The 25,242-nt window shown below is 41.2% G+C and overlaps 1 protein-coding gene across 1 annotated transcript in view; it reads right to left on the minus strand.

The window, feature by feature from the left end:
- Positions 1 to 25,242, minus strand: part of mdga2a (MAM domain containing glycosylphosphatidylinositol anchor 2a) — a 1,018,846-nt gene that overhangs the window by 658,458 nt on the left and 335,146 nt on the right. The window contains exon 3 of the mRNA XM_072270903.1: positions 8,375 to 8,549. Coding sequence (XP_072127004.1) covers positions 8,375 to 8,549 — 175 coding nt within the window. The remainder of the gene's footprint in view (positions 1 to 8,374; positions 8,550 to 25,242) is intronic.

Raw genomic sequence — 25,242 nt, forward strand, 5'->3', positions numbered from 1 at the left:
GGGAAGGCCCCGAGTCCTCGGCTTTGCTTGTTGCTCGGTGGGCAGGGCGGAGTCAAAACACTCGGCAAAGGATAGTGCTCGGAGAGGCTGTGTCAGAGGGGCTGGTCAGAGGCTCAAAGTTTTCGGACGGACTCAGAGTCCGCTGCGGTCGGGTGCTTCCAATGGTGCTGCATCGGCAAGTTGGCAGCGCTTGGAGGTTCATGGCAGGGACAGTTCCTCCCTTCGGCTGCCTGCATGAGATGGTGAGTCTGTTGGTATTTTGAGACTTTTTTTTAGCCGTGCCCATGGTCTGCTCTTTATCAAATTATGGTATTGCTTTGCACTGTTGTAACTATATGTTATAATTATGTGGCTTTGTCGGTTTTAGTCTTGGTTTGCCCTGTGTTTTTCTTGTGATATCATTCTGGAGGAATGTTGTATCATTTTTTAATGCATGCTGAGGACTGAGTGTCCTCATAATCTAATCTAATTCAACAGGATTCAGTGAGACCTCCCCCCACCCCCCCCAACTCATTCTTCTAAACTCCAGCAGGTACAGGGCCGTCAAATACTCCTCAAATATTAACCCTTTCATTCCCAAAATCATTTTCATGAATCTCCTCTGAGCACATCTTTTCTTGGCTAAGGGGCTCACAATATTTCAAGTGTGGGCTGACCAATGCCTTATAAAGCGTCAGCATTATATCCTTGCTTTTGTATTATAGTCCTCTTGAAATTAATGCTAACTTCGCATTTGCTTTCCTTACCATGAATCATTCTGCAAATTACCCTTTAGGGAATCCTGCACAAGGACTACCTAGTCCCTCTGCAACTCGGATTTTTCAACTATCTCCCCATTTACTAAATAGTTTACATCTTTATTCCTTCTACACTAAATTCCATCTGCCATTTCTTTTCCCATTCTCCCAATCTGTCTAAATCCATCTGCGGACTTAGATACCATGCTTCCTCAACACTACCTGCCCTTCCACCCATCTTCATATCATCCTCAAACTTGGCCACAATTAGGTCATTGAAAAGAAATCATTCCAACACCAACCCATGTAGAACACCAATAGTCATCAGCAGCCAACCAGAAAAGGTCCCCTTTATTGCCACTGTTTGCCTCCTGCCAGTCAGCCAGTCTTCTATTGATGTAATTATCTTTCCTGTAATACCATAAGCTCTTATCTAGTTTAGCAACCTCATGTACGGCACCTTGTCAAAGGCTGTCTGAAAATCCAAGCTAACAACATCCACTGACTCTCTCGTCTATCCTGCTTGTAACTTCCTCAGAGATTTGTTGGGCAAGATTCAGGAAACCATACTGAATTTGGCCGATTTTATCATGTGACTCCAAATACCACAAATCCTCATCCTCAATAATGGACTCCAATGTCATCCCAGCCACTGAAGTCAGGCTAACTAGCCTATAATTCCCTTCCTTTCTCCCTCCCTTCTCAAAAAGTGAAGTGACATTTGCAATTTTCCAGTCCTCCGGAACTATTACAGAATATAAAGATTCTTTAAAAATCATTACTAATCCCTCTGAAATCTCTTGAGCTAGCTCTTTCAGAACCTTGGAGTGTAGTCCATCTGATTCGGGCAACTTATCTACCTTTAGACCTTTCAGCTTCCAAAGTACCTACTCTTTAGTAATGGCAACTACACTCACTTCTATCTACTGACACTCTCGGATTTCTGGTGTTCTGCCGGTGTCTTCCACAGTGGTGACTAATGCAAACTACTCAAGTCTGTCTGCCATTTCTTTGAGCCCCATTACTTCATCTCCATCATCATTTTCCAGTGGCCCGATATCCATTCTTTGAATCTGGATGAGTATGCTGCAGTTGTTACCAACTTCATTAAAACCTATGTGGACGAGTGTGTGCCTACAAAGACTTACTGTACATTCCCAAACCAAAAGCCGCGGATGAACTAGGAGGTACGTAGTCTGCTGAAGGCTAGATCTGTGGCATTCAGGTCTGGCAACACAGGTCTGCACCAGAAAACCAAGTATGATTTGCAGAGGGCTATTTCAAGGGCGAAGGGACAAATTTGAATGAGTTTGGAGGTGATATCAGATGCACAGCAACTCATCCAGGGACTGCAAGACATTACTTCCTACAAAGCAAAACCCAATAGCATGAATGGCAGTGATGCTTCACTACCAGATGAACTCAACGCCTTCTGTGCACGTTTGAAAGGGAGAATATAACTACAGCTGTGAAGGTCCCTGCTGCACCTAATGACCCTCTGATCTCTGTCTCAGAGGCCAATGTTAGACTGTCTTTAAAGAGAGTGAGCCCTCACAAAGCAGAAGGTCCCGATGGAATATCTAGTATGGCTCTGAAAAACTGTGCCAACCAACTAGTGGGAGTATTCAAGGACATTTTCAACCTCTCACTGCTATGCGCAGAAGTTTCCACTTGCTTCAAAAAGGCAACAATTATATCAGTGCCAAAGAAGAATAATGTGGGCTGTCTTAACGACTATCGCCCGGTAGCACTCACATCGACAGTGATGAAATGCTTTGAGAGGTTGGTTATGGCTAGACTGAACTCCTGCCTCAGCAAGGACCTGGACCCATTGCAATTCGTCTATCGACACAATAGGTCAACGGCAGACACAGTCTCCATGGCTCTTCACACGGCTTTAGACCACCTAGACAACACAAACACCTACATCAGGATACTGTTCATCGACTATAGCTCAGCATTTAATACCATCATTCCCACAATCCTAACTGAGAAGTTGCAGAAACTGGGCCTCTGTACCTCCCTCCATAATAAGATCCTCGACTTTCTAACCGAAGACTACAGTCTGTGCAGATTGGTGACAACATATCCTCTTCACTGACGATCAACACTGTTGCACCTCAGGAGTATGTGCTTAGCCCACTGCTCTATGCTCTGTATACACATGATTGTGTGGCTAGCCACAGCTTAAACACCATCTACAAATTTGCTGATGATACAACCATTGTTGATAGAATCTCAGGCGGTGACGAGAGGGCGTACAGGAGTGAGATATGCCAACTAGTGGAATGGTGTTGCAGCAACAACCTGGCACTCAACGTCAGTAAGATGAAAGAGCTGATTGTAATCTTCAGGAAGGGTAAGACAAAGGAACATGTACCAATCCTCATAGAAGGATCAGGAGTGGAGAGAGTGAGCAGCTTCAAGTTTCTGGGTGTCAAGATCTCTGAGGATCTGACCTGGTCCCAACATATTAATGTAGTTATAAATAAAGCAAAACAGTGGCTATACTTTATTAGGAGTTTGAAGCGATTTGGCATGTCAACAAATACACTCAAAAACTTCTATGGTTGTACTATGGAGAGCATTCTGACAGGCTGCATCATTATCTGGTATGGAGGAGCTACTGTACAGGACCGAAAGAAGCTGCAGAAGGTTGTAAATCTAGTCAGCTCCATCTTGGGCACTAGCCTACAAAGTACCCAGACATCCTTAGGGAGCGGTGTTTCAGAAAGGCAGTGTCCATTATTAAAGACCTCCAGCACCCAGGGCATGCACTTTTCTCACTGTTACCATCAGGTAGGAGATACAGAAGCCTGAAGGCACACACTCAGCCTTTCAGGAACAGCTTCTTCCCCTCTGCCATTGGATTCCTAAATGGACTTTGAAGCTTTGGACACTACCTCACTTCTTTAATACACAGTATTTCTGTTTTTGCACATTTTTTTAATAATCTATTCAATATATGTAATTGATTTACTTGTTAATTTAATATGTTTTAATTTATTATTATTTTTTCTCCCTCTCTGCTAGATTATGTATTGCATTGAACTGCTGCTGCTAAGTTAACAAATTTCACGTCACATGCCAGTGATAATAAACCTGATTCTGATTCTCTGATTGTGAATCTTTTACTCTCTATATATCTGAGAAAACTTTTGGTATCCTCTTTTATATTATTGTCTAGCTTACCTTCATATTTTATCTTTGAATACTTTCAGTGGACCTTGAACACATGACAAGTGTGATTCGGAGCTCAGCAATGATTAAAATTTCTTTACCATTTTGGTTCATGCATCATTGGCAACTGTTCTGTTATAAAAGTTATATGGAAAACTCTACATAGCGTTCTAGCACAGCCTCAGGATGTTAATTTGTAATTATTTGTTTTTTTTTAAATACTTATTCTCTTCAGTTTTAAATGCATGTGTTTGTCCACTTAAGAGCAGCAGAGACTGATTGAAATAGCTCTTGCTGTGCATTACGAAGCGAGTAACATTAAATAATAATTCACTTGTTTTCCACTTACACTCATCAGTAGCATGTGCCATCTGAAGGATAATGGCCACATTGGGCAAATGATCTCAAAAGCAGGTTTCTACAATAATTAAATTCAATAAATTTTATTTGACTTTTTGCATGGCCATTAATGGCAGTAATTTTTAAATATCTTTGGGGAAAACAATGATCCATCTGACTTTCACTGATATAATAAAGGAGGGCAGTTTAACCATATTAACCAGCAGATACCAGGTTCAAGCACAACTTCCTCCCTTCAACCATTCGGTTCTTGAAGCAACCTGCACAATTGTAATCATGCACAGTATAGCAATGTTTTAACCACTTTACACTGCAATGGACTTTATTTTTCTTTTCTAATAGGGTAGATGCAAGCAGGCTTTGTTCCACTGAGGTCGGGGTGAGACTACAACTGAGGTCATGGGTTAAGGGTGAAGGGTGAAATCTTTAAGGGGAACATGAGGGAACACTTCTTTCAGAGGATGGTGAGAGTACGGAACTAGCTGCCAGTGCAAGTGGTGGATGCAATTTCAATTTCAACATTTGAGAGAAGTTTGGATAGGGACATGGATGAGAGCGGTATAGAGGTCTATGGTCCGGGTGCAGATTAATGGGCTAGGCAGTTTAAATGGACTAGAGGGGCCAAAGGGCCTGCTTCTGTTCTGTAGTGTTCTATGACTCTAACTGTGTTTATGTTGTATCTCTAATCCTATATGACTGTTATTGCTATTGCAAGTAAATTTTTCATTTGCATTTCTACATACGTGTACCTGTGAATTTCACAATAAAGTTAATGTTGTAAAACCAGTTTCTGATAGGATTGTTGGGTTCTAACTGCAGTTGGAAGTGTACCAGAGTGAGGAACCTTTCCTTATGTAACAAATGTCTTTCCAAAGATAACAAGCTGGTGAAGCTTTCTGTTTTCCTTTAGGGACCCATGAGCACTTTGTCTCCTGTGCTACTGTTGTAAAGGTTGGAACACTCTGCCCCATACTGCTGCTCCTCTCTCGATCCAAAAATATCCCAAGAACCCTTCATCACCATACTTACTTGACAATTACTTCTTATCTGCCACGGGCATGATTCCGACATGTCAAATTAATTAATTGCAGTTACTAAAATTGCTAGATCCTCATTTTGCAATAAGAGAAAACATTGGAATTAAAAACAAATAACTCATATATAAAAACAGCAAACATCATTTACTAAATAATCATATCTAATGCACTTCACGATGTAAAAAAATGAAATGCAGTAAAATTACAAAATACATTTCAAGTCTGGTGAATAATAAGCTTTACAAATTAATCTCCACATTCACGTTGAGGCCAGCCAGCACCACCAGAGTTCAAATCTGGGACACAGATGGATTAAAAACTAATTGCCAAGTAGCTACAAATGAGCTTTCATAGTCAAGAAACAATTATTTTGGAGATGAGCAAACAATTCTTATCCTGTAGTCACCAGAGATGCATACAGCACTCTTGATGAAAAGCAGTTACTTAAAACGTGTTGTGTTTTCAGAATAAGCATGGGTAAATAGCTTTTCCCTGATGGAAGGCAGAGAAAAGCCAATCAACAGTTTGGTCACAAGGTCAAACTTGTTTACGCCTTTGGGGTAAAAATTCAACTCTACCGATCGTATATGAATGGCTGTCATATTATTGACCTGATGTTCTTTCCCATTATGTTAGAGTAAAGAGCATTAGATGCAACCTGCTAATTTTAAATTCACAATTAATAAACCATGGTGGATTCAGTACATCGAGCTTGTACTAGCTTGTTAAAAAATCTATCCAATTCGTTCAATTTCCTTGATCTTTTCCCATTGGTGCTGCTGATGTCTCCTTGGTAAATACCTACAGTATCCAGGTGCCTCCTCAAGGGGAGCTCTGTCTACCTGTCCATGATATCCTCATTTCAAAATCAGTCAGCATTAAGAAAAATACAGGTTAAAATTAGTCAGCAGATCACGGTTGAAGATTTATTTGTAAATGAGAAGTATCACAAAGGAATAAGTTTAAAATTAAAATCAGAGATATCAGAGAAATTCAAGATGCGTGTTTTAAAAAGAAATCAAAGAAATTTGATAGATCAATTGAAGCCGAATGTGAATGTTTCTTTGCTTGCACTGGAGAATGATTAGAAATAAATCCATGCTGTTGGCTCTTGACATATGGATGCCTTGCATTTTGACAACACCAAACTCCATCTCAGAATTTGTTGATGTTTCCAAAGCAGGCAAAAAGCCAAAGTCTTCAGGAAGCCATTGCTCAGCTATCATCATAATGTTCTGGAGATATGTGTGGGTGGAAGAACTAGGAATACAATTTTATCAACATCATATTCAATAAAAGGAAGTTAAACAAAAAACAAATCATACTGGGCTGTACAAACTGAAGGATAGAGTTCAAGAATGGAGGAATAATTTCTGTACCAAGTACCGACCTGGCCACAAATAGAGGTATCAGTGTGCTCCCAGTCATTATGTAAATAATATCAACAGCATAGAAAGTTAATAATATAAACAACGGGGTGGCAACCTTTATTCATGAGAAAAGACATTTGAAGCCACAAGGATTCCTTATACTGTTGCATAACAAAGATGATTTAAATTATTAAATATTTTGATTCAAGTAGATGGAGAAAGTGAAGGGCCAGCAAGGAGACCCATTAATTTAAAATTGTCATTAAGTGCAACTTAGTAAAATTGCTCAGGTTACTGGAACATGGAATGAGGAGCCAGGCAGTGGGAATGGTTTGAAAATGCTGTTACACATATATAATTGACAGTGGACTGGATAAATTCCTTCAGTGCTATAAGCTTAAATGGTTCTAAATATCAACATCTATCTGCTACCTTGACAGAGGCATTAAATACTTAATTAACACACAGAGCAAGGTTATTATAGGCAAAACAATGGTGCATTCCACATGAATGCATTAAATACTTCCAACATCAGGTCTTGGCTCACAGTGGACAATGGCTAAGGTTGCCATTCCCATAGATTTCAAAAACAGAATGCAACATATTGTACCTTCAATCCTTAAGTTACATTAAAGCAAACATTTACTTTAAAATTATATTGCATTTATTTTAATAAAAAAAATCAACTTGCAACTACAGAAAGTAATTAGGAAGGCAAATAAAATCTTGACCATTTGCAATGGAGATGGTGAACAGGAGCACAGAGCCTTGCTGCAAATATAGAAGGCTTTCGTGTGCACTATCATTTGCAATTTTGATCTCCTTATTTAAGGAAAGATACACTCATTGGCCACTTTATTAGATACTTCCTATACCTAAAAACCAGATGCCTCCTGTATGGAGACACAGACATGCCAATTGATGCACAAAGTTGCTTCAGCAATTGATGATGTCTCATTTTCTGTGGCACAGGTTTTCTGATCAGAAACCACAGCACCTGGTGTGTCAGTCTCCTTTAGAAATGGCTGCTGATGAGATCTGACCTCTAGTCTTATTTGTAAGGTTTCAAATCCTTCAAAACAATTATACCATTTTGATAATTTCAATGCATTAAACTGAGGCCAGCTTTGATTTAATTAAGAAACAGAGATATTCAGAATTAGAAAGACTGAAGGTCAGTGCCAATGTGTAATGTGGAGAGAGAAGCTCATGATGTTTATATTTTGGTTATACACTCTGCACCAGAATTGTTATTTTCAGCAACCGCACCTTTCTTTTTATCTTTGCATCTACACATTCAGAGATGAAAATCTAAATCCAAACTAGTTTGTGTGCAACTGTGACTCTAACCATAATAACTCTCACAGATGAAGATCCCATTTCAATCCCTTGGTGTGCACACCTTTATAATACTAGCTAGTGTCCCATTTATAATATGCCACTTGTGTCCTAGGAGGCTCTCAGCTCAATGGCATATCTCCAAACAAGATATAGAAAAGGAAATTTGTGAATAATTAATTACAGATTTCTCTTCTGCCACTTATTTCAGTCTCATTGCCGCTTTCTTTTCACAATAAAAGCAAAAACCAAGTATCAATCCTCCACACAATCATGAACTTTACTGGGATTGGATCTATGTGGTTCTGAACACAGTGGGTGAAAATGATCGAAGGGCCTGATTGTTACTTACAGTATACATCTACTCGGATGGACTTGATTGCAGGGGTGCTCAAGCCATTGTCGGCCTTGCAGTAGTAGCGGCCTCCCTGGTGGCGCTGTATTCTGGTGATCCGCAGGGTCTCGTTGAAAACACTGTTATCATGGAACCGGTCAGAGGCACTTCCTGCTGTTTTGGTCCATCTGATCTGAGCAAGCATCATTAGAAATGGTTATTACACTTGATACAGAAGGCTGAACCACAGAAAAAGCACCTTCTTTCAACAGGCAGAATTATTTACAATGTGTTACTTTTGTAGTACATCAGCAGGAAATCTAAATTTGGTGCAAAGCATTTTAAGTCAACATAAATCAAACTATTGAGTACAAGAGATGGGATGCTATGTTTAAGTTCTCTAAGATGGTAAGGCCTAATTTGGAGTATCATGGGCAGCTTTGGTCACCTACTTACAGGAAAGATGTAAATAAGGTTGAATGAGTATAGAGAAAATTACAAGGATGTTGACGGGATTGGAAGACCCAAGTTATAAGGAAAGGTTAGGACTTTATTCCTTGGAAAGTAGAGGATTGAGGGGAGATTTGATAGAACTATACAGAATTATGAGGGGCATTTATAGGGTAAGTGCAAGCAGGCTTTTTCCACTGAAGTTGGGTGCGACTACAACTAGAGGCCATGGATTAAGGGTGAAAGGAGAAAAGTTTAACATGAGGGGAAACTTCTTCGCTCGGAGGGTCATGAGAGTGTGGAACGAGCTGCCAGCACAAGTGGTGCATGCAAGCTTGATGTCAACATTTAATTGAAGTTTGGATAGGTGCATGGATTGTAGGGGTATGGAAGGCTGTAGTCCTGGTGCAGGTTGATGGGAGTAGGCAATTCAAATTGTTCAGCACAAACTAGATGGACCGAAGGGCCTGTTTCTGAGCTGTATTTTTCTAGGACTCTATGCCTCTATAAGATAAAAGTTACTAAGGAACATGCTGACAAAAACAAGATGGATCCAAAGTTCAAAGTTCAAGATTCTTGTTAATGCATCAAGAGCAGAAAATACTGAAAATATCCAGGAGGTCAGGCAGCATCTCTGGAAAGAGAAACAAAGGTGTAGTTTCAGGACAGTGACGTTCATTCTGGACTAGAAAATTTAGAAAAAGAAGCCTGTTTAAAGTTGCAGAGGTGAGGGATGTGGAGAGAAAAAAAAAGAATGCCTATAATAAGGTCAAGACCAAAGAAACTGGGTTGCACAGTTCATTGTTGAGTAAGAAAAGGTGAAGGCATGGTATGGACAGTTAATTAGTCCTGGAAAGGTGCTAACAGGGAGGTCTGAGGAAAGCAGAAGCTAAGGGACAGAGCAGTAGCAGTCGCCAGATACTGTATGTGGAATAAAGGGGGATGATGGAAACTCTGGTAGTTCAGGTACAATCTTTGCACGGTGAAAAATTGAATTACATCATAATCATCCAAGGACTGAAAAGCAAAAAGAAACATATCAGATACCAAGAAAACAACAGATTTGAGAAGAAAGCAACACAGCTGGAAACTCTTAGTAAGCTACGCTGGATCTGTGAGAGATAACTAATAATAACACCCCAGGCTATGAGCGTAAGTATTCCCCCATGGAAAAGTCATTACTGAAATATCAATTCACCACGCTCTCCCCACAAAATCAGACTCAATCCCATTTGACTCTCTCCACAGGTGCTGCCTTACCTGCTGAGGTCTTCCAGTGTTCCTTACTTTGTCCCACAATCAGCTGCTGTGTGGGATAACTCACTAGTCAATGTTTTTTTTTAAGTTTTCCTGCCTCATGTATCTTTCTTCTACTTATTGTCTCCATGTAGTTAAAGCTGTAATTAATTTATGGTTAGCACCCTCTCTAAGTCAATGTGTCCCTCGTCTTTGTGGTCTGCATTATAATAAGGAATTCCCTGTGTTCTCTCCAAAGATGCCTATTAAAAAAGATCAGTTTCACGCGTAAACAGGAAAATAGGGAAAATTCAACAGATATAATGTGATCATAAGACCATAAGCAATAGAAGTAGGCTATTCAGCCCATCCAGTCTGTTCAGCCATTCCACCATGATTAATTTATGTTCCCTCTCAACCCCATTCTCTTGCCTTCTCCCCAAAACATTTGATGCCCTTACTAATTACTTATCAACCTCCTCTTTAAATATATCCAATGACTTGGCCTCCACCACCATCTGTGGCTATGAATTCCACAAACTCACCACCCCCGGCAAAAGAAATTCCTCCTCATCTTTGATCCTTCTGGTCCTAGACTCCTCCACTATTGGAAACATCCTCTGTCCACTCTATCTAGCTCTTTCAATATTCAGTAGGTAAAATAAAAGAGTAATAGTGAGATCCATAGCTCAAAAAAATTTTAAAAAATGCATCTGAATCTCCCTTCATAGATGCTGCCAAACCTGCTGAGTGTTTCTGCCATTTTCTGTTTTTCATTCTTCCAGCAATTGCACCCTACTGCTTTCCAATTCCTGTTAACAGGATGGGTTTAGATGCCATGATGACATTAAGTTCTGTCAAACTGAAAGCAATTTGCACCATGCTACGACTTAGACCAATGAAAACCATGAGGAAAATTAGTGATCACAGATCCTAGAAGAACACAGTGGTATATTCCTTAGACATCTGCACTTCCATTCTCTGGTTTAAATCTTTTTATAACAAGCTGCTGCATTTGTATTACAGGCTATGAAGCTGCTTCTGGATTTCAGTTTAGCATTCAACTTCATGAACTTTGGTGAACAAACTCCTACTCCTTGGTCTAAATACACCATTGTGCAATTGGGTGTTGGACTTTCTGACCAACAGACCTCAAATAGTCAGGATGCACAATGTTCCTCTCTCCCGATCATCCTCAAAATAATTGTTCCTCAGGGCTGAGCGCTGAGCTCATTGCTGTGCACTCCGCTCACACGTGACTGCACGGCTAATCACCCGAGTAATCGCATTGTCGAATGCGCCGATGGCACGACAGTGGTGGGGCTCATCAACAACAATGATGAGACAGCCTACAGAGAGGAGGTGGAAGATCTCAAGGCCCGGCCAGGCAAATGACCTCTCCGTCACTTCAGGAGAACTCGCAACACCCTCTCACCTCTACATCGGCGACATGGCAGTTGAAACTGTGAACAGTTTCAAACTACCAGGAGTGCACATCTTGCACAAACTCTCATCCTACACAATCAGGAAACCTTATCGATGTCTCTAATTTCTGAGGAGGCTGAATAGAGGTGGACCATTTACAGATGTGCAGCAGACAGCACCCTAAAATGCTCCATCACTGCAAGGTATGGAAACAGCACCGCAGCAAACAGCAAGACTTTACAACAGGTAGTCAAAGATGCCCGAAGCATCACCGGTACCAGCATACCAACCATCAAGGGCATATATACAGAAAAGGGACAGTAACATTATAAAGGATCCCAGCCACTGTGCTCATGGACCACTCGCATCAGGGAGGAGGCTACGTAGCATCCACGCCATCAGACTCAAAAACAGTTACTTCCCACAGATGCTGCTCAAGCCACTGAGCTCTTCCGGCAGATTGGTTGTTGTTCTAGACCCCACCATTTGCTGTCCCTTGTGTTTCTGTGCACTTCCTATACAGCTGCTGAGTCAGCTATAAATGGTGAAAAGTGCCTGCATCACCTCAGAAAGAATACTTTCAGTTGTACCAATAAACAAAGTAACTGTGTGTATGAAGAGAAAGCAGAAGCTGACAAGTTTTGATTACCCCATGTGCAATGACTGTGAATGTATAATTTTATTGCAACTTTTTAAAATTTGAAAATGTATTGAAGTAAAAAGTGTAACACGGCTAAAAAGTATATTTGACCATTTGTTTAGTATTTCAGAAATTATGACTGGAATGTTATAAAAATATTATATAATTATAACATTGACGACCTGAGTTATAGGGAAAGATTGAATAGGCTAAGACTTTATTCTCTGGAGTGTAGGAGAACGTGGGGAGTTTTGTTAGAGGTATTCAAAATTATAGAGTAAATGCACACAGGTATTTTCCATTGAGGCTTGGTGAGATTAGAACAAGAGGTCATAGGTTAAGAGTGTTTTGTAGCCTGGGGAAAAGTACACACTCAGGACAACAAATACTTTTTTGGGTTTTAATTCCTTTATCTGTTTTAGATGTTTAAGTGCCAGAAGAGGGTCACAAAACAAAACGAACGAATTTACAACCAGTTCTTGCCGTTACAATCTCAGCTTAACTTTCGATCCACACCCTGGTGTATGGACATAGTTGCGTATGCAGTATAAAAAATACCAGAACTAGTACGGTACTAATATGGTAGTGGCAGTCCTACTTGGATGGTGAGGAACTTTGTATAAGCCACGCGATGCAGCGTCGATGCCTTTACTCATGAAAATCCTTCCTCACCATGCCCAGTCTCAGGGAGGAACTCAATTCCAACACCCCACCAGAGTCTTCAGCAGAAAACAAAATGGTCTCCCCACTATCCCACGCGTGCGTAATGACATCACCGTCTCCCTTAAAGGCACAGACATCCATTCTAGCATTACCCAGATGGATGCCTAGGTACACTTTTAACGACACTGAATAAGATCCAACGGTCACCCGGTTACAAGTGAAAGATGAAATATTTATAGGGAACATGAGGGAGATCTGCTTCAATCAGAGGATGGTCAGAGTGTGGAATGAGCTGCCAGTGGAATAGGTGGATGTAGGTTCGATTACAACACATAAGAGAATTTTGGATAAGTACATGGATGGGAGGGGTGTGGAGGGAGATGGTCCAGGTGTGGGTCAATGGTTCTAGGCATATGTAGCCCCCCCTGGCCACCCTCAGGGTCGCTCAGTTCGCTGTCGTCTAGGGAAACAGCCTCGGCCCCGCCAAACTGGATAATTCGTTTCTGTGGATGCTGTGTGAGGTACCCCACCCCGTGCACCTAACAGACAATACACCAGATACAATTAAATAATTTACAGTTTATAGATATTACTGGAACTATATAATTAAGAGAGAATAAAATATAAAAGGAAAATAAAAGGCGCCACACTTATCAAAGTTCACTCCTTTCGTGCACAAAAACCGTTGGAGCTCAAGGACCTGCTTCTTCACCCTGCGACCCCTCGGACCACCTCGACCGGCCGCCTGGGACCAACAACGGTGGTCGACCAGACACTCCACACAAGTCCGTCTCTGTCTCCTCGCCGAATGTCTCGCTCGGGGTCCGACCCTGTTAGCGGACTCACAGCATCTGGTCCATCCTCTGTCTCACTCTCCCGCCCTCTGCCCCAAAACCCCGTGCATACAGTATCTTCAAATACACCAAAACCATAACAACTATCCCAATTGGTTAATAGCACTCTCTTATCACACTCTAAAGTAAAAATAAGCTGCTAGCGCAAACTTTCTCAGCGTTTAACACAACAAAGCCGCATTCCCCAGATTAACATAACAAAGACGCCATTTTAATTAGCCTCCACATGTAACATAAAAGTCGAAACCCCCTTACACATAATAATAGTTCGGCACAAAGTAGGTGGGCTAAAGGTCTGGCTCTATAACTCTATGATTCTAAAAGTATTAAACAGCTGAGACCAATTTCCAGACAGGATCAGGCTGATCAGTGAGAGTCAGGAAGGGGAAAAGATAAATTATCAGCACACGTTAGTACTGGGACCACTCGCAAGTGCTGCATCAGGAAGAATGACAAGGTCAGCCACCAGAAGTCATGTTTTAGTTGGCTGTCAGCAGATTGAACCCACGACAGCTTTGGGCATGTGTATCATTCGGCAGAGAAGCAGGGAGAAATTGACCAGCTGCATCAAGGTTACTGCAATCCCCCAAACTCAGTTAAAGATAATTCACCCACAAAATAAGGTTATGCTTTTGGTCATTTATTAAAGGTTCCCTGGTCATAACTTCAATACAACCAGCAATAATTATTTACTGGCCTGTTGGAACTTAAGTAGGCAGGGAAAGACTATTGTCTTGCACAAAGCTCAGATGTCAGGCCTGCATCAGTGTTTATTTGTGAAATCTTTCGTCTTGGAACATGGAATGAAGCATAACACAGTAAACAGAGCAAACCAAATGCTCTGTTACCAAAGGACCACATGACTCAGAATATATCATTCCGGTCAGAAAATGTCGGAATTTTCCTGACAAGATTTTTCTTTGAAGAAAGAGAGTGTTCAAGTTTTATCAGCTTCAGAAGGCATTTTAGGAACAAGTTGATTATAGCTTTTTTCTTTTTGTTACAAGGCTAAATTGTTAATTCAGAAAGCTGGAGAAACAAAATCCCAATACATCTCTGAACCTAGTGTAAACTTCAAAGTTAACTGAAAACATTCCAAGTGTTACCAGTGCTATGTAAGCTCCAGATAAACCAAATCAATATTTTGAGTGAACTTCTATATTATTTTGTTTCGATTTCTATCAAAATTATTCAAGATTTAAGTTGCTCCCACAGCTCCAAAACTTGCGAAAGTTAGCGCGCAGGCTCATCTGATCCAATGTGCTTGGAAATGTTTACAAATCTGGTGCTTCACTTTTGGATGGATGAAATAGCAACTACCTGAGTGCACTGTAGATTCACTCGACATGACCCAGGTAATGGAGAAAATTGAAATTATATTAAGTGGCGACCCATTGGGTATTCATGACAGACCTGCGGATCATTCAGGAGAATGAGGAGATTATAGATCGTAGCTACAGGGAGGTAGTTACGCCAAAGGAGCAGAGGACAGGAAATTGGGTCACTATCAGGCGAGGGAAGAGGAAAGGGCAGGCAGAGCAGGGTTCCCCTGTGACCATTCATCTCAACAACAAGTATACCGCATTGGATATTGTTGGGGGGGATGACTTACCTGGGACTAGCTGCAGTAGACGGATCTCTGGCACTGAGTCTGGCTCTGCAGTGCAGAAGGGAGGGGCGAGAAAGAGGAGAGCGGTAGTGATAGGGGACTCGATAGTTAGAGGTGCAGATAGAAGGTTCTGTGGTCATGACAGAGAATCCAGGATGGTTTGTTGCCTCCCAGGTGCCAGGGTCAAGGATGTCTCTGATCGATTGCATGACATTCTGAAGTGGGAGGGTGATCAGCCAGATGTCGTGGTGCACCTTGGTACCAATGACATAGCAAAGAAGAGTGAAGAGGTCCTGGACAGTGAGTATAGAGAGCTTGGTAGGAAGTTGAAAAGCAGGACCTCAAGGGTGGTAATCTCAGGATTGCTACCTGTGCTAGGTGCCAGTGAGGGTAGGAATAGGATGCTCTGGAGGAGGAACAAGTGGCTGAGGAACTGGCGTAGGGGGCAGGGTTTCACATTTCAGGATCATTGGGACCTCTCCTGGGGCAGGTGGGACCTGTACAAGAGAGATGGGTTACACTTGAACCACAGGGGGACAAATATCCTTTCAGGGAGGTTTGTTAGTGCTATTGGGGAGGCTTTAAACTAGATTTGCAGGGGGATGGGAACCAGAGTGCCAGAGCTGACAGTGTGGCTGGGGTGAAAATAAATGATGTTGAAAGTTTAAGCAAATCCACTGATAGAAAGGTTGTGAGTGGTGCTAAAAATCTTCTGAGGTGTATATATTTCAATGCTAGAAGTATTGCGGGGAAGGCGGATGAGTTGAGGGCGTGGATTGACACGTGGAATTATGATGTTGTAGCAATTAGTGAAACTTGGCTACAGGAGAGGCAGGACTGGCAGCTTAATATTCCAAGGTTCCGATGTTTCAGATGTGATCGAGGCAGAGGAGCGAAAGGTGGGGGAGTAGCATTGCTTGTTAGGGAAAATATTACAGCAGTGCTCAGGCAGGACAGATTAGAGGGCTTGTCTACTGAGTCCTTATGGGTGGAGCTGAGAAACAGGAAAGGTATGGCCAGATTAATGGGATTGTATTACAGACCACCCAATAGTCAACGAGACTTGGAAGAGCAAATCTGCAGAGAGATAGCAGGCAACTGCAGGAAACATAAAGTTGCGGTGGTAGGGGATTTCCCATACATTGATTGGGACTCCCATACTGTTAGGGGTCTAGATGGTTTAGAGTTTGTAAAATGTGTTCAGGAAAGTTTTCTAAATCAATATATAGAGGGACCAACTAGAGGGGATGCAATATTGGATCTCCTGTTAGGTAACGATTTAGGGCAAGTGACAGAAGTCTGTGTAGGGGAGCACTTTGGTTCCAGTGATCATAACACCATTAGTTTCAATTTGATCATGGACAAGGATAGATCTGGTCCTAGGGTTGAGGTTCTGAACTGGAAGAAGGCCAAATTTGAAGAAATGAGAAAGGATCTAAAAAGCGTGGATTGGGACAGGTTGTTCTCTGGCAAAGATGTGATTGGTAGGTGGGAAGCCTTCAAAGGGGAAATTTTGAGAGTGCAGAGTTTGTATGTTCCTGTCAGGATTAAAGGCAAATTGAATAGGAATAAGGAACCTTGGTTCTCAAGGGATATTGCAACTCTGATAAAGAAGAAGAGGGAGTTGTATGAAACGTAAAGGAAACAGGGGGTAAATCAGGTGCTTGAGGAGTATAAGAAGTGCAAGAAAATACTTAAGAAAGAAATCAGGAGGGCTAAAAGAAGACATGAGGTTGCCTTGGCAGTCAAAGTGAAGGATAATTCAAAGAGCTTTTACAAGTATATTAAGAGCAAAAGGATTGTAAGGGATAAAATTGGTCCTCTTGAAGATCAGAGTGGTCGGCTTTGTGTGGAACCAAAGGAAATGGGGGAGATCTTAAATAGGTTTTTTGCGTCTGTATTTACTAAGGAAGCTGGCATGAAATCTATGGAATTGAGGGAATCAAGTGGTGAGGCCATGGAAACTGTACAGATTGAAAGGGAGGAGGTGCTTGCTGTCTTGAGGAAAATTAAAGTGGATAAATCCCCGGGACCTGACAGAGTGTTCCCTCGGACCTTGAAGGAGACTAGTGTTGAAATTGTGGGGGCCCTAGCAGAAATATTTAAAATGTCACTGTCTACGGGTGAAGTGCCGGAGGATTGGAGAGTGGCTCATGTTGTTCCGTTGTTTAAAAAAGGATCGAAAAGTAATCCGGGAAATTATAGGCCGGTGAGTTTAACATCAGTAGTAGGTAAGTTATTGGAGGGAGTACTAAGAGACAGAATCTACAAGCATTTGGATAGACAGGGACTTATTAGGGAGAGTCAACATGGCTTTGTGTGTGGTAGGTCATGTTTGACCAATCTGTTGGAGTTTTTCGAGGAGGTTACCAGGAAAGTGGATGAAGGGAAGGCAGTGGATATTGTCGACATGGACTTCAGTAAGGCCTTTGACAAGGTCCCGCATGGGAGGTTCGTTAGGAAACTTCAGTCGCTAGGTATACATGGAGAGGTGGTAAATTGGATTAGACATTGGCTCGATGGAAGAAGCCATAGAGTGGTGGTAGAGAATTGCTTCTCTGAGTGGAGGTCTGTGACTAGTGGTGTGCCACAGGGATCAGTGCTGGGTCCATTGTTATTTGTCATCTATATCAATGATCTGGATGATAATGTGGTAAATTGGATCAGCAAGTTTGCTGATGATACAAAGATTGGAGGTGTAGTTGACAGTGAGGAAGGTTTTCAGAGCCTGCAGAGGGACTTGGACCAGCTGGAAAAATGGGCTGAAAAATGGCAGATGGAGTTTAATACTGACAAGTGTGAAGTATTGCACGTTGGAAGGACAAACCAACGTAGAACATACAGGGTTAATGGTAAGGCACTGAGGAGTGCAGTGGAACAGAGAGATCTGGGAATACAGATACAAAATTCCCTAAAAGTGTCGTCACAGGTAGATAGGGTCGTAAAGAGAGCTTTTGGTACATTGGCCTTTATTAATCGAAGTATTGAGTATAAGAGCTGGAATGTTATGATGAGGTTGTATAAGGCATTGGTGAGGCCGAATCTGGAGTATTGTGTTCAGTTTTGGTCACCAAATTACAGGAAGGATATAAATAAGGTTGAAAGAGTGCAGAGAAGGTTTACAAGGATGTTGCTGGGACTTGAGAAACTCAGTTACAGAGAAAGGTTGAATAGGTTAGGACTTTATTCCCTGGAGCGTAGAAGAATGAGGGGAAATTTGATAGAGGTATATAAAATTATGATGGGTATAGATAGAGTGAATGCAAGCAGGCTTTTTCCACTGAGGCAAGGGGAGAAAAAAACCAGAGGACATGGGTTAAGGGTGAGGGGGGGAAAGTTTAAAGGGAACATTAGGGGGGGCTTCTTCACACAGAGAGTGGTGGGAGTATGGAGTGAGCTGCCAGACGAGGTGGTAAATGCGGGTTCTTTTTTAACATTTAAGAATAAATTGGACAGATACATGGATGGGAGGTGTAAGGAGGGATATGGTCCGTGTGCAGGTCAGTGGGACAAGGCAGAAAATGGTTCGGCACAGCCAAGAAGGGCCAAAGGGCCTGTTTCTGTGCTGTAGTTTCTATGGTTCTATGGTTCTAATGAGGGATGGATTTAATTGGCTGCCCAATCAAAACAAACAAGTGGAGGCAAATTTAGGAGAATTTAAGGGAAAGCAAGAAAAAGTGTCTTTACTAGAGTAGTGGTAATTGTGTGGAATTCTCATTTCAAAAACTTTGTTGAAGTAGGGTCCATTAATTCTCCCAAGTGAAGACAAAAGAAGAGATAACAACCTGTAAGACCAGCAGACCATAGGATATAGGAGCAGATTTAAGGCATTTGGTCCATCGAGTCTTCTTCGCCATTTCACCATGGCTGATCCATTTTCCCTCTTAGCGCCAACCTCCTGCCTTCTCCCCATATCCTTTCATGCCCTGACTAATCAAGAGTCTATCAACCTCTCTCTTAAGTAATACCAACGACTTGGCCTCTATGGATGCCTGCAGCAATGAATTCACAGACTCACCACTTTCTGACTAAAGCAGCTCCTCTTCATCTCCATTCTAAAAGGACACCCCTCTATTCCGTGTCATCTGGTCTTAGATTCTCCTACCTTAAGAAACATCTCCTACCATAGGAAACATCTTCTCCATATCCACTCTATCGTGGCTTTTCAGCATTCAATAAATTACAATGTGGTCATCCTCATTCTTCTGAATTCCAGTGAATACAGGCCCAGAGCCATCAAACATTCTTCATATAACAAGCCTTTCAATCCAGTAATCATTTTCGTGAACCTCCCTTGAACTCTCCCCAATGTCAGCACATCCATTCTAAGATAAGGGCCCAAAACTGCTCACAATACTCCAAGTGAGGCCTCAGCAATGCTTTATAAAGTGACAACATTACATGTTTGCTTTTATATGCTCTTGAAAGGAATGTTAACATTGCAATTGCCTTCCTCACCACAGACTCAACCTACAAAGTACCCATAAGGGAATCCTACACAAGGACTCTCAAGTCCCTTTGCACCTCTGATTTTTGAATTTTCTCTCCATTTAGAAAATAGTTTGCCCTTCTATTTCTTCTACCAAAGTACATGACCATACACTTCCCAACACTGTGTTCCATCTGCCACTTATTTGCCTATTCTCATAATCTGTCTTTCTATAGCCTTTCTGTAGCCTGAAAACTACCTGCCCCTCCACCTGTCCACAACCTTTGTCACAAAGCCATCAATTCCATCATCCAAGTAATTGACATATAACGTAAAAAAGAAGTGGTCACAACACAGATTCCTGTGGAACACCTCTAGTCCTTGGCAGCCAACCAGAAAAGGCTCCTTTTATTCCCACTCTTTGCCCCTTGCCAATCAGCCACTACTTTATCCATGTTAGTATCTTTCCTGTAATACCATGGACTCTTCATTTGTTAAGCAGCCTCATGTGTGGCACCTTGCCAAAGGCCTTCTGAAATTCCAAGTACTGTACACAACATCCGCTGGTTCTCCTTGGCCTATCCTGTTTGTTATTTCTTTAAAGGATTCCAGCAGATTTGTCAGGCAAGATTTTCCCTTGTGGAAACCACGCTGTCTATGACCTATTTTATCATGTGCCTCCATATACCTGAAGACCACATACTTAAAAATTGTCTCCGACATATTCCCAACCACTGAGGTCAGACTAACTGACATATATTTTCCTTTCTTCTGTCTTTCTCTTTTCTTGAAGAGTGGAGTGATATTTACAATAGTCCTGCAGAACCATGCCAGAATCAATTGATTCTTGAAAGATCATTACTAATGCCTCCACAACCTCTTCAGACATCTCTTTCAGAACTCTGGGGTGTACACCATCTGGTCCAGGTGATTTATTTACCTTTCATTCTTTCAGTTGCTCAAGAACTTTCTCCCTAATAATTGCAACTTCACACAATTCTGCCTCCTGACACTCTCAAACTTCTGGCATACTGCTTATGTCTTCCACAGTGAGGACTGATACAGAATATTTATTTATTCATTCATCATTTCCTTGTTTCAAACCTCATTTTTCAGTGGTCCAATATCCACACTCGCCTCTCTTTTAGACTTTATGTATCTGAAGAAATTTTTGGCATCCACTTTAATATTATTGATTGGCTTAACTTCGTATTCCATCTTTTCCTTCTTAATGATATTTTTAGTCGCTTTCTGTTGGTTTTAAGAAGCTTCCCAATTCCACAAATCTTTGCTGTATTATATGCCCTCTCATTGGCATTCATGGGGCTTTGACTTCTCTTGTGAGCCACGGCTGTGCCGCTTGCATTTAGAATACTTCTTCCTCTTTGGGATGTACAATATATATCCTTCACGTTTGAATTTCTTCCAGAAATTTCAGCAATTGCTGCTCTGCTGTCATCCTTGCCAGTGTTCTTTTCCAATCAATTTTGGCCAGCTGCTCTCTCATGCCTCTATAATTCCCTTTACTCCACCCTGATACTGATACATCTGACTTTAGCTTATCCTTCTCAGATTGCAGGGTGAATTCTATCATATTATGATCACTAATATTCCCTCAGGGTTCTTTTACCTTAAGCTCTCTAATTAATTCCTGTCCATCACACCAAATCCAGAGTAGATGATTTCCCTAGTGGGCTCAACCATGAGCTGCTCTAAAAAGCCATCGCATAGGCATTCTAGAAAGTCCCCCCTCTTGGGATACAATACCAACCTGATTTCCCCAATCTACCATGACTATTGTAACATTTCCCTTTTAGCATGCATTTTCAACCTCCCATTGTAATTTGGGAGCTATGTAATTTGGCTCACAATTTGTTCTTTCCACTACTTCAGTCATTATTTTGCCAATGGTGAAGTCTGTTGAGTAATCAGTAAAACATCTTTCTCAGGTTTATTTGTTTATTTAGTAATACCACGTAGAGTAGGCCCTTCCACCTCCTCGAGCCACACCGCCACAACAACTCCACAACCACAATTAACCCTAACCTAATCATGGGACAATTTAACATGGACCAATTAACTTACCTGGTATGCCTTTAGACTGTGGGAGGAAACCAGAGCACTGGGGGAAAACTTATGCATTCATTTCATGGGGAGGACGTACAGAGTCACCTTACAGAATAGCACCAGGATTGAACTCCAAACCCTAGAACATCCTAAGTAAGGTTGCACTAACCATGGCTCCCAAGTTTTAACAATGTGGTTAACAAATCTATGCAATATTTTCCAGGCGTATTTCCTTCCTGGTAAGATTTACCAGATAAATCTTGAAATATTTGTACTAACATTTTTGAGCCTGCATGATAAGGCAGGCCTTTCACCAGTCTGTTAACAGATTTGCAGTATGCATAAACAACTGTTGTCTCATTATCTCCGATTATTTACTACTCTGCTTTGAATATTGATGGTAATTCATTACGACACCCTACATTCCAGTGCCTCTGGCTGCTGTTCATATTCAGTCTGAGTTTTCAGCACCAGATAAGCTTTTTCTAGAAAACACTATTAATGAATATTAAGTTATTATTCTCAATTGATGAGAATCAGAACAAAATTTTCTAAAGAAAAAGTTATGTCACTTTCATCTCAAGCAATTCTTGTATTCTATCGAAATCATGTCAAAAATATGTTCATACATAAGGTAATTCAAGAAAACCTTTGTTGCCTTCACATAATACCTCCCACCTCCTGTTGGTATCCTCCCCCTTCCTGCCCCCACCTGGCACCACTGCCCATCAACCTCTCCTCATGTGGATTCACTTATCACCTGTCAGCTCTTATCCTTGCCCTCCCTCTCATCCCTTTGTACTCCCTCCCTTCTTACAGTCCAGACAAAGGGACTCAACTCAAAATGCCCTGTGTTCATTTCCTTCCCCAGATGCTGCCTGACCTGTTGAGATCCTCCAGCTCACTTTCTTTTGCACAGAAAACCTTTTGTGTGCACCCACTGTAAATTTTAAATGAGCACAGAGATTTTATTTGCAAAGTACATTGAAGAAATGTTATTGCTTGAATTGATGTGGTAGTGGACAGGTGGACAGGTGAACAGGTTGCATAAAATAAATGGTGGAAAAGATCAATCTATAGCAGCTTGGGAATAGAGAATTAGCTTTTACTTTGAGTGAAGATCCTTTGCCAGACCAAGAGAGGTTAGATCAATCCTCCAGTTAATCCCTGTTATAAACAGTTGCCATCTAACGTTTTCAGCTCTCTCAATAACTATAGCCCAGGTCATGTCCTAGTGCAGGAAAGATGAACCTTTTTGAGAGTGTTTGCTCAAACTGGAAATAATCTTCCAAAAAAAATCTCTCATGTCATTATTTATTATCATTGATTAATGAATTAGTAATAATAATAATGGACTTTAAGGAAGCAGATCAGTCTTTTTGTAAGGATGATTTTTCATGTATAATTTTTGTTTTGCTATTAATAAAAATTTAACAGAGATAGAATAAAATAAAACATTTTATAAAACCTGTTCAAAAATCATTGACATTAATCTTTTAAAAATACAATTGAAAAAAAAGTTTTTAAACAGTTTGTTATTGTAACTCACTTATAGTTTAAGTAATCTGAATATAAAATTATAAGCTTTGGTGCATATTCATAAAACATCAAGGAAACGAAAATAAATGCACCTGACTCTCCGTGGGACTTTTGTTGCTGACAAATATTTTATATCCAGCTTGTATTTGGTTGTTTTGAGAACTCTGCACGTAGTATTAGTTTCATCAGCAAGTCTAATCCTATAATTTGGCTTGAGCAAGTTCATCACTGAAAACAATAACTCACATGAGGAATCATGGAGGCGTTAAACTACGTCCAGTGCTTACTGTTATTATCAGTGAATATCCAGTGTTCACTCACAAATGACAGAAAGAAAATATATAAGCAGAGAGAAACCAATGCTACCTTGCCAAACTGTTTACTATCCAAATACTGATATATGCACCAGGTCTACGATATCGTCCAGCTAGCACCAAGCCACTGTGAAATATTTCTTGTGACAACTCACTGTTCTCGGGTTGTAAAAGATCACCTGCTCTTTCAGTTGGCAGTGGAGATAATCTTAATGCATCTCTTTATTTATATGTGGGGTTTAATAACTCAAGGGGTAACACTGCACGCCACGTCCTAACAAAATTTTTGTATGTGCCATCTTGGGCACTCGTGATATAGGTTTGTGACTAGTGAATCTACAGTGTATCACGCTATCTCCTGCTTATAAACTTATCAAAACAGGGCAGGAGAACTGCAACTCTATTACAGGAAACTTGTACATTTTTGTATTGCCTCATTAAATATGTTATTCTCCCACAGATAATCTTTCAAAGCAAGTGGGTGGAGCAGGGGATTGAGCTGCACCGAGAAATATGTCTTTAGAAATTATAAACTAGAGTCATGGAGCCATAGAGCACTATGGCACATAAACAGACCCTTCAGCCCATCTAGTTCATGCTGAACTGTTATGCTGCCTAGTCCCTTGACCCACACCTGGACCATGGTCCTCCATACCATTCACATCCATGTACTTATCCAGACTTCTCTTAAAGTGTTACAATCAAACCTTCAACGACATCTGCTGGCAGCTTGTCCACACTTGTACCACCCTCTGAGTAAAGAAACATCTCCCCCCCACCCCAGGTTTCCATTAAATATTTCACCTTTCACCCTTAACTTGTGACCTCTAGTTCCAGTTTCACCATGCCTGCTTCCATTGACCCTGACAAGGACAGCAACTTTAAATTCCTCAGTATTATCATTTCAGATTTTGCCCATTGTTATTCTTTTGCTTATAACATATCTGTTGAAGCCCTTCTGATTCTTGTTCACTTTGTCTGCCAGAGCAACCTTGTCTTCCTTTAGCCCTTTAGATTTTTCTTCTAGTGTTTTCTTGCAATGACCTCAAATGAAAAAGCCGACAAGAAGTGAAATTTTCCTGACTAGTAACGCTACGCCTCCCCCTTTAATCCCTCCTCCTCTAACATGTCTAAAACAACAAAACCCCAGAACCTGAGACGGCCAGTCCTGCCCCTCCTGCAACCAAACCTCACTCATGGCTACAATGCCATCATTCAACGTGTCCATCCTTGCTCTAAGCTCATCTGCCTTACCTGAAATAGAATCAACTCAGAATGTTATTCCAACCATACTCAACTTTTCATTTCCTGTCTTTGTATGGAGGCTTAATATCTATTTCTCCCACAACCCCTCCACAAGCTGCCCTGGCACCAAAGCTCCCATCTGTCTGCGACTCTAGCTTACACCCTCCAGAGCAGCTCTGCAAGGGTATTGGTCCCCCTCCAGTTCAGATGCAAACTGTCCCATTTGTACAGGTACCACCAGGCTTAGATGAGACCCCAATGATCCAAGAATCAAAAGTACTCTCCCCTACATCATCTCCTTAACCACATGTTGAACTATATTTTCTTTCTTTTTCTAGCCTCATTAGCATGTGGCATGAGATCACTATTCTGGAGATCCTGTCCTTAAATTTGCACTTAACTCCTTGAACTCACT

This window comes from Mobula birostris, chromosome 1 (assembly GCF_030028105.1).
Source record: "Mobula birostris isolate sMobBir1 chromosome 1, sMobBir1.hap1, whole genome shotgun sequence".
Taxonomy (NCBI): domain Eukaryota; kingdom Metazoa; phylum Chordata; class Chondrichthyes; order Myliobatiformes; family Myliobatidae; genus Mobula; species Mobula birostris.